Consider the following 14,192-nt stretch of genomic DNA (forward strand, 5'->3'; position numbering starts at 1 on the left):
ACACATGCAGAGGCCATGAGGTCACCCAGTGTCTTGCTCAATTGTCTTTCTACCTTCATTTTTTGAGACAGATTCTCTTACTGAGCCTTAAACTCACTCTTTGGGCTAGGCTAGCTGCCTAGCAAGTTTCCGGAATTAGTCTAACTTGGCTTCTCCAATACTGGGGATACAGATACAACTGGGAAACTCATGTTCTCACGCTTTCCCACAAACGCCCTTTCCCACAGAGTCAGCTCCCCTTAATCACACTTTAAGATTAAAGTACCCAGGAAGGCCCAAGCAACTCTCTTTTTTTGTTTGTTTTTCCCTTATTTTGGATCCATGCAACACTCAAAGGAGCATTTGTTTGAAAATTATGGCCCACCGTGCTCCAGTGTTTTTGGACGGAAAACGGCTGAGCTTTCTCCCTAAACTTAAAAGCAAGCGGACCTCATCGGTATTTTCCAGCTTTATGGCCCAGTCTTATGTGGTTCCGGGAAGATCTAGGTCCCATAACCGGACCCAACCTGGGAAACTGGGCAGAAAGTCACTCTGTACACCTGGCACTTGTGGCCACGCCTCGTTTCGCCCAATTTCCAATCCCACGTACGGTCATTGTGACGGACAGACACTCAGAGAACTTATAATTGGCCGCGGAGAACTGCAGCTCCTCCTCCTCGATGGCACCGCCTCCCTTTCATTCTGAAAGAAAGAAGCTCGCCCGGCCGTCCAATGAGACGTCCCTCGCCGCAAAGATCCCGCCTCTTTCGGCGCCGGCTCCGCCCCAAAGGCCGCAGGAGCTCCCGCCTCCTCTGAAGTACACTTGTCCAATAAAAAGTCGTGGTCCACCGAATAGACGGCTTCTCAACCAATAAACGCGCTCCTGAGCGGCGCCGCCCCACCCTCCGAGCCTTTCCCTCCGCCCCTCAGCCGGCCGGGCTAGTGAGGGCCTCGGGGCGGCGGCGGCGGACGCGGCCTGAGGGAGCGGCGGGCGGGGCGGCGCCTGGCCCGGCAGGGCCGCGCCGGCTGAGGGGCGTCCATGGCGCGCGGGCCTCGGCGGGGCGCGGCCGCGGCCTGAGGGCGGCCATGTCCGGGGTGGTGCGGACCCTCAGCCGCTGCCTGCTGCCGGCCGAGGCCGGAGCCCGCGAGCGCAGGGCCGGCGCGGCGCGCGACGCGGAGCGCGAGGCCCGACGGCGCAGCCGCGACATCGACGCGCTGCTGGCCCGCGAGCGGCGCGCGGTCAGGCGGCTGGTCAAGATCCTGCTGCTGGGCGCCGGCGAGAGCGGCAAGTCCACGTTCCTCAAGCAGATGCGCATCATCCACGGCCGGGAGTTCGACCAGAAGGCTCTGCTGGAGTTCCGCGACACCATCTTCGACAACATCCTCAAGGTGACGCGCGGCACCGCCCACACACACCTGGCCCCGAGTGGGCTCGGGACCCCGCCCCCTTTGTCCTCCCCGGGACCGGCGACCCTGCTGCCGGGCGCCCCTCCCCTCCGAAAGGGACCTCTAGCCGCGCCAGCCGGGGTTACTCCGGTGACCCCCAGGGGCCTGATAGCTTTCCAGAATCTTGGTTGCCTGGGGACCGTGGGAGTGGAAACTGGACCACGCGCGGGGCCTTGGGTTCTGAAGGACTCTTAGGGCTGGACACGTGGAGTAAGGGTCGCCAACTCTTCCCGTCCCTCCAGCCAGCGAAGTTTACAGTGTAGGTTGGAGGACATCGTCCCTGTTCTTATTTGTAAATGAGAATCGACCATTCTAATCGTTATTTTTTGGACACAGTGTCTCATATATCCCAGTCTAGCCTTGAACTCACTAAGTAACTGAGGATGACCTTGAACTTTTGATCCAACTCCCCCCCCCGCGCGCCTCCCCCCCTCCCGCTTCCACTCCCCAAATACTAGAATTACTGGGAATGTGGGGCGCTGTGTCACCACGCTTGGTCCATGGAGGGCTAGGGATTGAACCAGGGCTAGGTGGCACTTGACTAACTAAAACTATCTTGCCAGTCCCTAGTCTTCAGTTTTAAAGTTTTTTTTGTTTTGGATTTTTGAGACAGGGTCTCGTGAAGCCCAGGCTGGCCTTGCTGTGTGGCCCAGAATGACCTTGAGCTCCTAAGACATCCCTCTGCCCCCATCTCCCCAGTGGTAGGATTACAGGCATGTGCCAGCTACACATTGTTCTTTAAACTCTTTAGTATGGAGACTTAATATATACGTACCAAGTTAGAGGAGATGTTAGAAGGAGCTGTGAGACACGGCTCAGCTTTAAAACAAGGATCCATTCTGTGCCGATCTCCTTCACCTCTGACTCCCTGGTCTCTAAGCAAATTCCAGATGTATAACTGTATTAGAAAATATTTTGGTATGTGTCACTAAACGATAAGACCATACTTTAAAAGCTTATGCACAGGAGCATTATGGAACTAAAGGAAACTAGGACTGGGGAATTGTTGGGTAGTAAAGCACTTGTCTAGCCTGTACAAGCTCCTGGGCTTCAGCCCTGCAAAGCAAAACATAAAGCTTCCTGAAAGCCTGCTCACTGTGATTCAGTGTCCACATTGTCGTCGTTGTTACATGGTTGTTTTTGACTTTGGACCAGATGCAATAATCCTCATGTGGTTTTGAACTCAGGGTCCTGTCCCTTGTGCCTTTTATATTCTGTGCCACATGTGCGAAAGAAACAGTCATGTTGACAGAGTCTAGGGCCGGTGTTAGAACTGCGAGTCTGTACAAAAGGGTCTGAAAGAAAGATCTGGAGAGCTGGGCCTGTAGCTCAGTTGGTAGAGTGCTTGCCTAGCACGCACAAGGCCCAAGGTTGAATAAACTGGCCATGGTGGCCTATTTGTAATTGCAGCACTGTGGAGGCAGAGACAGGAGGTGAAGTTCCAGGCTTAGCTACACAGCGAGTCTGATGCTAGCCTGGGCTATGTGAGACCCTATTTCAAAAAAAAAAGCTGTAGAAAAGTCTAGAGGAGGGCAGAGAGCATCTGTCCTGCACTGCACTGTGAATAGTTTCCTCTCGAAGTTTCTCATCTCCCTTTTTCTTCTTGATCCTTCCCAAGCCCCAGGTTATTTGGCGGGGAGGGCAAATTACAGGTCTGAGGAAAGCAGTCCCAAACAGGTGGAGAGCTTTGTCCTACCCTAAAGCCAATTTGGAGACCAGATTTATAGAACCTAATGGGCTTTTAATTTAGCAAGGGGGCACAGAAACCCATCTGGGACACGTCTTTCACTTCGGCCTTGAGGAACCTTGGTGTAGGGCGGTTGGGCTGGGATCCTGGGAGCCAGACTTCCGGGCCAACACTCCCACACTCAACATGTTTGTTACTAAATGTTTCGTTTTAATACAAGTAGCTCCTTTGGGCTCAAGATGGGAAGAAAATCCTTTGAAGGATAAATCACACCCTTTTCACCTTTCAGAGCCTCGGGCAGCTCAGGGTTCTGGCCAAGTGCTCCGTAAACATTAGACAGTCACCTTAAAGGGATGGGTATAGTTGTTCAAATTTCCCTCAGCGACAGAGGGGCAAAATGCACTTGACTGTCACTCAGGGAGTCTGGTTTTATTTTTGCTGCTTTTCTGTATCCCAGAACCAGGTAGGCTTGAGGGCTCAGTTTCTTTCAACCTGGGAGGCAGAAAAAATATTTAGAAACGTAAACTCAAGTCTACTTGAGTCTGTTAAGTACATTTTAGAGAAGTCAGTCTCTGCTTCCTGAGCTGTTAGTGTTTGCTTTTACTGGCCTCCTTATCAACAGAATTGCAATTTGTTAACAGGGATTCTGCAGTGTCTTTTTTTTTTTTATGTACTTTGTTAGTGATTTAAAATGTTTAGTCCTTTACAGTTTCATATATGTATCAAATGGCTTCTGGCTGTTTCAGACTCCAGTCACTATCTTTCAGCCCTCCTAGTCTCTCTGAGTCCTTCTTCCCAGCAGGTGTTTTTTTATACCCAACCTTTTTACTCATCGTTCTATATTAAATGTGTTTTATCTGTGGTAACTAGTTAGAATTCATTTTTCAGTTTTAAATCCTTCTCGGTCCCTGGCCTCCTCACTGATCCTGGCCTTGATCAATCAGTTCTCCCAATTCTATCATTTTGTCACTTCAAAACTTTTGCGTTGGAGCTGAGGAGATGGTTCAGTGGGTAAGAGCATTTGTTCTGCAAACAGGGTTCCTTGGTTTGAACCCCGAACACCCATGTAATAGCTGGGCAAGGCTGTAAACCACAGCATTGGGGTTTGGGGCACCAGAGACAAGGATGACCCCAGCTAAGACCCTAAACAATAGCAGAGAGGGTACCTAAACTGGTCTTCCCCTGTAATCAGATTGATGACTACCTTAATTGTCATCATAGAACTCCCCAGAGCTTGCTTGGCAGCCAGCCTGGCAGAAACATGCTTCTAGTTCAGTAAGAGACCCTTTCTCAAGGCCAGAAGGCAATATGATAAAGGATGACACCTGATACCCTGTTCTGGCTCCTGTGTACACCCACACACTCACATGCAACCACTGTACACCCCACACAGCATATTCTATAAATGGAGTTCATGCAGTGTATGGTCTTTTGGAATTGACTTTTATCAGAACATTTCTGTGGCGCTCCCCATGTAAGCAACTGCACATGGTCATAATTCCCACCTTCCTGCTGAGTAATGTACTACCTCTCTGATCACCTGGTGAGAGTATCTGGGTTCTTCCCACCTGCCGCTCACTACACATAGAATACTACATTCTTTTAGATTGGTTGGCTGATTGGTTAGTTGTGACACGGTCTCGGGTACTCTAGGCTAGCCTCAAACTTAACCATGTTACTGAGGCTGGCTGCTCCTCCTGCTTCTACTACCTTCCAAGTGCTGGGATGGCAGACATGGGCCGCTAGTCTCAATTTTGTGTCTGTGTCTATGTTTTCATGTGTCTGGAATAATATTCAACAGTGATGTGTTCATCTTTATAAGAAACTGTCAGACTGTTTCCCAAAGGTTCTTTTGTACACGTCAGTTTCTCTGCATCCCTGCTGGCATTAGGTGATGTCACCGACTTTCTTCAGCTGTTCTTAGAGGTATATGCTGTATTTTCTTAGAGTTTTAATTTGTATTTCCCTACTGTTAATGATGCTGAAAGTCTTTATCATTTGCCGCTCACCCTCTTTGGGAAAAAAAAAAACAAACATTTTTTTGGTCCCTCTTCTAATTAGGTTTTTTGTGCTTTTATTGTTGAATTTAAGGAGCTCTTTATATACGTGGAAACTAATCCTTTATTCCACATAAAGATTGTACATATGGTCTGTCCTTCCATTCTCTACATTGGGTCTTTTGCAAAGTAAACATTTTTAATTTCAGTAAAGTCAGTTTATCCATTTTTATTTTTATGGATCATGCTTTTGTTATCATGTCTTAAGAACTTTTTGCTTGGCCTAGATCCAAAAGATTTTTCTCTAAGAGTTTTATATTTTTTCTCTTACTTTTAAGTTTATAGTTTAAGTTGAAGCCCTTTTTTTCTGCCTGTGAATATCCAGGTTCAGAACTATTAGTTATTTTCTTATTAAACTGCTTTATGTCTCTATAAAAATGATAATCAGTTGGTCTGTTTGTATATGTGTGAGTTTTCTAATTTGTTCCCATGGTCTGTATGTCTTTATGCTAGTGTCACACAGTATTGATTACTGTGACTATATGTGAGTTTCAGTATTTCTCCCACATTTTCTTTTCCCTTGTCCCAGATTTTAGCTAGTCCAGGGCCTGTCTTTTTTTCCTTCTAACTTAAAAAAAAAATCATGTGTATTCTTATGTCTTAGTATGAGTACACTCAGGAGTACAGTGCCCTTAGAAACCAGAAGAGGGAGTTGGACACCCCACACCCACACCCACACCAGAGTGTTGTAGTTGTGAGCTGTCTGATGTTGGTTATGGAAGCCTAACTTGGGTCCTCTACAAGAGCAGTACACTCTTATTCCCTGAGCCATCCCTCTAGCCCCAGTGTAACTTCTATAAATGACCTCCTATGTCTATAAAAAACATTGTTGGAAAATTGATGATTTAAGCCAGAAGATCAGCTTGGAAAGAACCTCATGCCCATGTTGAGCTTTCTAATCTATGAACACAGCACCTTCGTTTAAAGCCTGATAATTTTTTTTTTCACCAGCCTGCTCCACTTCTCGTGATCCTAAACATGTTTTATGAAGTTTATGCCCCAGAGCAGAGTTTTCTTTAAGGCAATTATAAAAGATACTGTGCTTTCGCTTTCAGCCCACTCACTGTTAATGATAACAGTGTACTTGGCCTCTGTATTTGGGTCTTGTGCCATGATATTGCTGAGTGGTTGTAGGGGCTTTCTGTCACTTGCAGTATTCTGCACAAACTGTTGTGTTATCTGCAAGTAGAGGCTGTTTTAATTCTTCCTTCCCTTGAGTCTGCCCAGAAGGGCAGTATTTAAGAAAATGAGAAGTTGGAGGTCTGGTGGGAGCATGGAGGGGGACTAGAGGATGGACTTAAAAAATAAAAACAATTGGCATAGTTCTGAAAGAAAAGAGAATGCCTTTCTTTTTTTTTTCTTTGCCTATTGCAATGGCTACAATACTATGTCAAGTGAGAGTGCTGAGAATCCTGATGGCCTCTCTTTTTTTACTGCCGCTGACAGTCAGTGTTTTCTATTCGTTGACTGATTTTTTTGTGTGCCTTTGTGTATGTGTGGCTGTACCTGTGTGCATGTGGAGATCAGAGATCAACCTTGAGTGTCATCCCTTGCTTTTGAGACAAGGTCTCTCACTGGCCTAAAGCTCACTGATTAAGCTAGGCTAGCTATCTGGGATTCACCTGTCTCCTCTTTCTCACAGTTGGGATTAAAGTATACCACCACCACGTTCAACTTTTTCATGCCAGTTCTGGGACTCAGACTCATGTTTCAATACTTCCTCATGTAAGCACCCTACCAACTGAATTATCTACTTGACTGCATTGATTGATTTTTAACACCACACTCACACCCACACTTTTTTCTTTAGTGGTTTAGGAGATGGTGCCCAGGGTGTTGCACATGCTAGATAAGTGCTCTGCTGCTGAGCTCTCTATTTTTCTACTCTTCCTAGAGGGTTATTAGTTTTACTGCTAATTTTTTCCTAACCAAAAATGATCAACTTTTTTATTCCATTGATTTTTTTTCTCCTCTGTGATATTCCAGTTTTAAATTTTATTTATTTCTGTTTATTTTCTTGTTTTTAAGAATTGGAATGGGGTAGCCAGACTGGCTTTGAACTAACTATGGCAATCTTCATGCCTCAGCTTCCTGAGTTCTGAGATAGGTGTGAGCCACCACCCCAGGGTTAATTCTGCTCTTTACTATTTCTTTCCTTCCGTTTACTTTGGATTTAATTTGCACTCCCTTGTTCCTGGTTTGTTGAAAGAGAGTACCTCCACAGAGGTGGGATTAAAGGTGTGAGCCACCCATGTTAGTCTCCTTTCCTTTTTGCTGTTTTCAGATAGCCTCATGTTGACTGGTCTCAAACCAATGATGCAAATGAGGCTGACCCAGAGCTTGCAATCCTCCAGCCCCACCTCCCAAGTGCTAGGACATTTCACCTTGTTGAAGTAGTCTTGTTTCTGCCTTGCGATGAGCTCATCACTCTTAGATCCTACTTTCTCTGGCTTCATCTCACCCTTAGAAGAGCTGGGATTCTGGGTGCACACCACTCACTGCATCTGCCTATGCCTTTTTAGGGGTTCTGAGGCTTGAACTTGGCTTTTCAACTTGTCAGGCTTCTGAGCCAAGCACCTTTACCACTGAGCCATCCCACTGCCCCAGACATTTTTAAGTCCTGCCTCCACTGTCACCATATATCTCAATATGCTCTTTTGTTTTTAATTACTTTTGTGTTCATTTATTTATTTTATTTAGCTATCTTCGACTCATGAATTATTTGTATGTCTGATGTAGTTTCTGACTATTGTCAATTTGTTATTGAGTACTTAGTAGAGTTCATTGTGGTTGGAGGACACACTATATATGATTCCTATTCTTTTCTATTTCTTGAGTGTGTCTTACAGCCCAAATCACAATCTCTTAAGCATATATTTTATGGTCCTATTAGTAAATATTCTATAGGCACTTAAATATACATAGCTTGCTATTTGCTGGAATATTCTGCACATCAGCTGTTGTTAGTTGACATTGATGAGCACAGTATTCTTACTGAGCGTCCAGTAGGTTTCTTCAGTTCCTGAGAGTCGGGTATTTGGGTCCCTAACTATAATTGTGCATCTATCTTGCCTGTAGCTGTGTCCATTTGCTTCGTATATTTTGAGGTTCTGTTTTGTGTTCCATAAACATTCACAATTTGAAGCATATTTCTCTGAATGTATGTGGCCTTTTCATGAAGTCAGGATGTGTATATCAAGCCACAGACAGTAAGGGAACTGTCTAGTTTCCTTGCACTGGTACCTTCTTTAGCAGCCATTGTCTCACAGCTTTCTATTGATGATTCCATAGTGTCTGCTCTCTCTTGCTTGTACTTTTCACCTGCTCTTCCCCCTCCCCTGTGTATGTGTCTGTGTGTCTGTGATGTGTGTGATGTATGTGCCTGAGCCCAGACATACGTGCTGTGGCACGGATGTGGGTGAAGGCTAAAGAATAACTTGTTTTTTGAAAAAGGGCCTCTATGTGTATCCTAGACCAGATTCTGACTTGTGATTCCTCCTTCCTGAGCTTCCCAAGCACTGGGGTTATATATAGGCTTGTACTACCATACCCAGTTTATGAAGTACTGAGGATCGAGCTCGGGTTTTTTTACATTCTAGGCAAATATTGTACTGACTGAGCCCTTTTGCCCCTCATTCTTAAAGACTATCCCATCACCACCTTTAGAATTCATATTTAACACTTACTGATTTACTCTGAGACAGCATCTCATACAGCTTGGTCTGACCAGCCTTGTCTGTGCTCTAACAAGGACAGCCTTAAATTATGATCCTCCTGCCACCATCTCGCTAGCGCTGGGAGTTTATGTCCTCCCGGTGATGAAACTCAGGGAGATCCTCTATCAAGTGAGCTACATCCCCAACGGGACACTTTTAGTACTTAGAAATGTTCCATGTTCCTCCTCCCCTACCATTGATTTTGGAGAAGTCCTTTTCATATGTTCCTCTTTGATGCTTTATTTTTCTCCAGCTACTTTTATGGCCTTTTTTCTTTGTCTTTAGTTTCCAGAAATTTAATTATGATTTAGCTCAATATAGATTTCTCTCTGCTTATCCTGTTTGGGCCTTGATCATCTTCCTGAGTTTGGACATTTATGTCTTTTGCCAGATTTTAGGGGAGGGTTCCAGCAATGTTTTGTCAAATACTTTTCAGTTCCATGCACTTTTTTTTTTCTTAATGTGGGACTCTATTGACAGAGCTGTCCACTTCTATTTGTTGTTCTGTTTTGTTTCTTGTTTTCTTGGACTGGGGGTTGAGCTGCATGCCACCCTCTAGCCAGGCAGCCACTGCACACTCAGCTGTTGCTCCAGCTGCACTTTTGTTCTTGATCTCTGCGTCTGTTTCCTTGTCCAGTGAGGCTGTGACATCAGCCTCTGGGCATGGGTGACAGAGTAGCACTAACCCAGCCCCCGCTTCCTGCATCCTTGGTCCAATATGAGAACCCTGACACTAAGCAGTGGAGCAATAGGAGCATCCCTGCCAATCAGAGGGTGGTAGGTTAGACCCCTTTGTGGCACTGCCACCTCCCTCTGTTATGCCACATGGAGCATGACTGTCTCCTGGTTCCTCAGGGCAGGAATATAGAGGAAAATCAGCTTCCCTCTCCACTCTGCTGAGCTAAATATTTAGGCCTACTTGTTGCTTTGATTTACCATAAATAATCCCAATAAGACTGCCTGGTCCATTCTTTCTCCAGTCTTAAAGATGACACTCTCTTGATTCCTACCGGGGGCTCCCTTGGGGCTTGTATATTGAGTATTTTGGAAACCATGTAAGACTATCTTTAGTAATAGAATGGCCCCCGCACTGAAGTCCAGCTTGGTATCATCTAACAGTGTTTTCATCCTTTGATCTGTGTGTGATGTGTTCAATTCTAAAACCATTGTTAATTACTGAATTTCACATACAGTTAGAAGCTAATGATCTGTTTGGAGGATCTTTGTTATATCTTGTAATTCCATCTACATAATTATAATGTTTCTCATTTAACTACTTCAACTGAGATTTGCCTTGCATATGTATGCATTGCTTTAGAAACTTCTGGGAAATTTGGATTATTTGAGTGGGTAGTCCCACGTTGAAGCTGAAATAAAATAATTAAATTCAGAATGTTCAGGGTTGGAGAAATGGCTCAGCAGTTAAGAGTACTTCCTACTCCTCCAGAGGACAGAAATTGAGTTCCCAGCACCCACATCAGGTGGCTCAAGGCCATCTGTAACTCCAGCTCCAAGTGATCCAGTGCCTTCTTCTGGTCTCCATGGGCAGCTACACACACGTAATATACATTCCACACAAGCACACATATAAATAAAAATAAATTTTTAAAAGGTATTTAGGTTTAAAATGTGCAGTGTACTGTACTGGGAGCTGAGGGGGTACATTTCATGAATATCAATTATTTCCAGCCTTGGGCATCTGTTTCCTGCAGAGATATTGCACAAGTACCTAGAGTATGATTGTATACAAGAGTAAACACCACTGAAGAGGCGGAGAGATGACTCAGTGGGAGAAGGGAAGATTAACCCTGGCAGAGGCATCAAGAGGCCTGGTCCAGGAAGTGTGAATGCACCAGCCTTTGAAGACTCTGGAAGATTCTAGCAGGTAGAAAAGGAGGATAGAGATGAAGGCAAGAACCATTTGGGCATATGCAATAGCTAGAACTGAGGGGATAGTCAGCACAGGTATGAGCTGGGCTTTGTAATTTAAAGGAGTGGTTAAAATATGGTGTTTTGCTGTGGCAACTACAGCCACAATAGAAAGTTTATATACAAGCATCTACTTTCAAGGATATCTATGGACTGCAAATTCAAAACTTTTATTGTAAATTGGAAAGATTATGTTAAAATTGGAGGTTTTAAGAGTTGAAGCCTGGCTCAAGTGTAAAATGATTGATGCAAGCATGAGGACCTGAGTTCAGATCCCTCAGCTCCCACATAAACAGTGCATGCCTGTAACCCCAGCACTGGTGGAGTGGAGACTAGGGACCTGCTGGCCAGCCAGTGTTGCTGACACCGTGAGCTCTGTGTTCAGTGAAAAGAACTTGACTTCAAAACTTAGGTGGACAAGAATAAGATGAGACAACCAGTTATCTGCCTTTAGTCTGCACATGTGTACATAAAGGCAAGTGTACCTGCACACACATATACACACACACATGCTCAACACAAAAGAGTCGTTTGGGTTTTGTTATTTCGAGCTTGAGGCAAAGGAGTCTGAGACTCTGGAGATGCCTCTATTGCCTGTTTGTGTTTTTAGTCATGTTGAAACTCTGCTAGTCACTGATTTTTGGGCTCAGAAGCTCCACTTGGGGCTCAGTGCCTCCCACAGTGGGTGGGCTGGCACGGGTGCTGAGGCGGAAGTCAGCTCCCTGGGTCTGGAGCACAGTTGGGTTTTTACTGCCTTGTTGGCAAATTGCACTTGAGTAAGCAAATTTTCTCTTACACTTGGACACATGTGGTTGGTTCTTTTGAAACGCCCAAAAACAAAAGCGTCTTTTCCATCAGTTGAGGGAGAAAAAGCCGGCAAGAACGTTGTGACTACAAAAGGGACTCAGAGTTCCAAATGATAGGTCTTTTCCTCCCAGATTCCCAGTTACTTGTGTGAGAGGAGCAGCATTTGCACTTCATCATCTGTCAGGTGCATTTGGAACAGGGCTGTTGTAGGAAGGCTACTGGTTAGTTCCCGGCTGCTCAGCCCTGAAATTATCACACAGAAACCATATTATTTGCAATACTGTTTGGCCAATATCTTAAGCATATTTCTGGCTAACTCATATCTTAAATTAACCCATCTCCATTAATCTGTGTATCAACACGAGACTGTGGCTTACCAGGTAAAGTTCCGGTGTCTGTCTCTGGCAGGGCTACATGGCTTCTCTTAACTCTGCCTTCTTTCTCCCAGCATTCAGTTTAGTTTCCCCGCCTGCCTCTGTTCTGCCCTGCTATAGGCTCAAGCCAGCTTTTTTTATTCACTAATGATAATCACAGCATACAGAGGGGAATCCCACATCACAGGGCTGCACCTGGTATTGGCAGATGTTCAGAGTCAACTCTTAGCAATTTTGTTATGGCAAAACCAAGAATGGGGAAAGCCAAGAATGGGCCATCAGTCATAGATGAAGATATAAAATGTATCTAGAGCTATAATTACAGGGTAATTGTCAGAGGAACTTGTGTAATGCTGCTGGTCTTTTTCTCACTACCTGAAGGGCAGCAGCATTCTTAAAGATAGGTAGATTGCATCTAGACAAAAGGGTCAAAGCCTGTGAGACTGAGGCAGGAGAGTCACTGCAAACTTGCAGCCGGCTTGGTCTGTGCTTTAAGGACAACATAGGGGACACCCTCTCCGAGGAAACCAAGAGGTTTCACAACCAAGTTCAATCCCCAAAATCTACATAAAGACTCAAAGAGAAAACTGATTTCACAAAGTGGTGTCCTGTGACCTCCACATGTGCACTGTGGCACTCATGTGCCCCAATACACATATCAAGTGTATTCACAATAACAAATATAATCGAGGTTTGGAAAAGAAAATCAAAAGAGTTGCAGCCTTTGAGTCTCTTATCAAGTGAGCTATCAGAGCTGTCACCTAATATCACCTGATTCCCTTCTAGGGTAAACAGAGCAGTACTAATTATTGCTGACCTATGTCACAGTCTTTCTGTGTGTATCTTTTGCCAATTAAGACATCTGTGTTGAGCTGTAAAGATGTCTCAGTGGTTAAGAGCCCTGGCTGCTGTTGCAGAGGACTCAAGTTCAGTTCCCAACATACACATGGTGGCTCATAAGTGCCTGTAACTCTAGTTCTAGGGCATCCGACACTCTTTTTTGGCCTCTGGAAACACTTGTATGGACATGGTGTACATATATACACATAAAATCAAGTAAGACATCTGTTTTGGGCCAGAGAGTATGGCTCAGTAGAAAAGCATGGGTTTAGCATGCATGAGGCGTTGGGTTTCATTTCTAGCACCTTTCACAGGAAAGTGTCTGTGTCTGAATACATGTTTAAGTCTGTCCTGGTGCACTGGCTTTGGAGAACAGACATAATTTTCACTCCACATTAGTATATCTATTGGAGCAGCTGCTTCTGCATCATTTTCTTGAACTAGTCTGAAAATTAAACTTTAGATACATATCATCTGTGGGGCAACAAGGAACAGTTGTTCCAGGGGTGGGGACTTTTGAGGAGCAATCAAGAGTTGCAAATGTCCAAAGGAGGTAATGTCCCTGACCTCTGCCATAATATACAGCTTCAGCAGTCTGGTGACTGGCAGCTTTCTCTGGACTCTGGCATCTATTTTACCAGCTTACCTGGGTACAATTGGCCCTGTAGAGTTGGACTGCTACAGCCAAGGCAATGATAATGATCATCCCTGTGCTAGCCTAGGCTTTTGCAGGTGACAGAAGGTACCAAGTAGCTACTGCAGCAGGGTTGAGCAGAATTGTGGGTGGAGGAGTATACAAATGCAGATAGTGGATTAATGTCATGGCTGTGTCTACTGGGGATGAACCAGTCATCAGGGTCTATTTGGAGCAGTAGAGGAGTCAAATGGCTTTCAAGTGTGCAGGAAGACCTGCTCCATCTCTCAGAGCCAGTCAGAGCCAGATCCTGTGTGTGGCTCTTGGGCTTACTATCTCTTAGGTGGCTTATCTCTGGGGACTGGGAAGATAAGGGGAGGACAGAGCAGAAGGCAGGTCGTCACTGTCAATAGGCTGGGAGGATGCAGCCCAGGAGACCTTGCCTGGCTTTTGGCTACTCCATCCTTCTAATGGGTGTCTGATGAGATTTGCTTGATTAATCCTGCACTGTGCTGGGGCCAGTGCTTCAGACAGATGGGAAATTTCCATCAGGACCAGGGTTAAGGTGGACACACCTCCTCAGCCACTAACAGCACCTAAAGACACAAATTTCATGAATTTTAAAGGTGAAATTCTGCTTGTTTTTGTAGACAAGATGTCCAGGGCTCTGAGAAAAAGACCCATTAACGCAGAAAGGAAGTTACTCCCAGCTCCCTTCCCAGT

The 14,192-nt window shown here is 45.3% G+C and overlaps 1 protein-coding gene across 1 annotated transcript in view; it reads left to right on the plus strand.

Annotated features, from left to right (window-relative positions):
• The first annotated feature begins 935 nt into the window (after positions 1–935).
• Gna12 (G protein subunit alpha 12) overlaps positions 936–14,192 on the plus strand; it is an 83,469-nt gene continuing 70,212 nt past the window's right edge. The window contains exon 1 of the mRNA XM_057764368.1: positions 936–1,368. Within this exon, the coding sequence (XP_057620351.1) occupies positions 1,066–1,368 (303 nt within the window). The 5' untranslated portion in view covers positions 936–1,065. The remainder of the gene's footprint in view (positions 1,369–14,192) is intronic.

Source organism: Chionomys nivalis, chromosome 3 (genome assembly GCF_950005125.1).
Source record: "Chionomys nivalis chromosome 3, mChiNiv1.1, whole genome shotgun sequence".
Lineage (NCBI taxonomy): Eukaryota > Metazoa > Chordata > Mammalia > Rodentia > Cricetidae > Chionomys > Chionomys nivalis.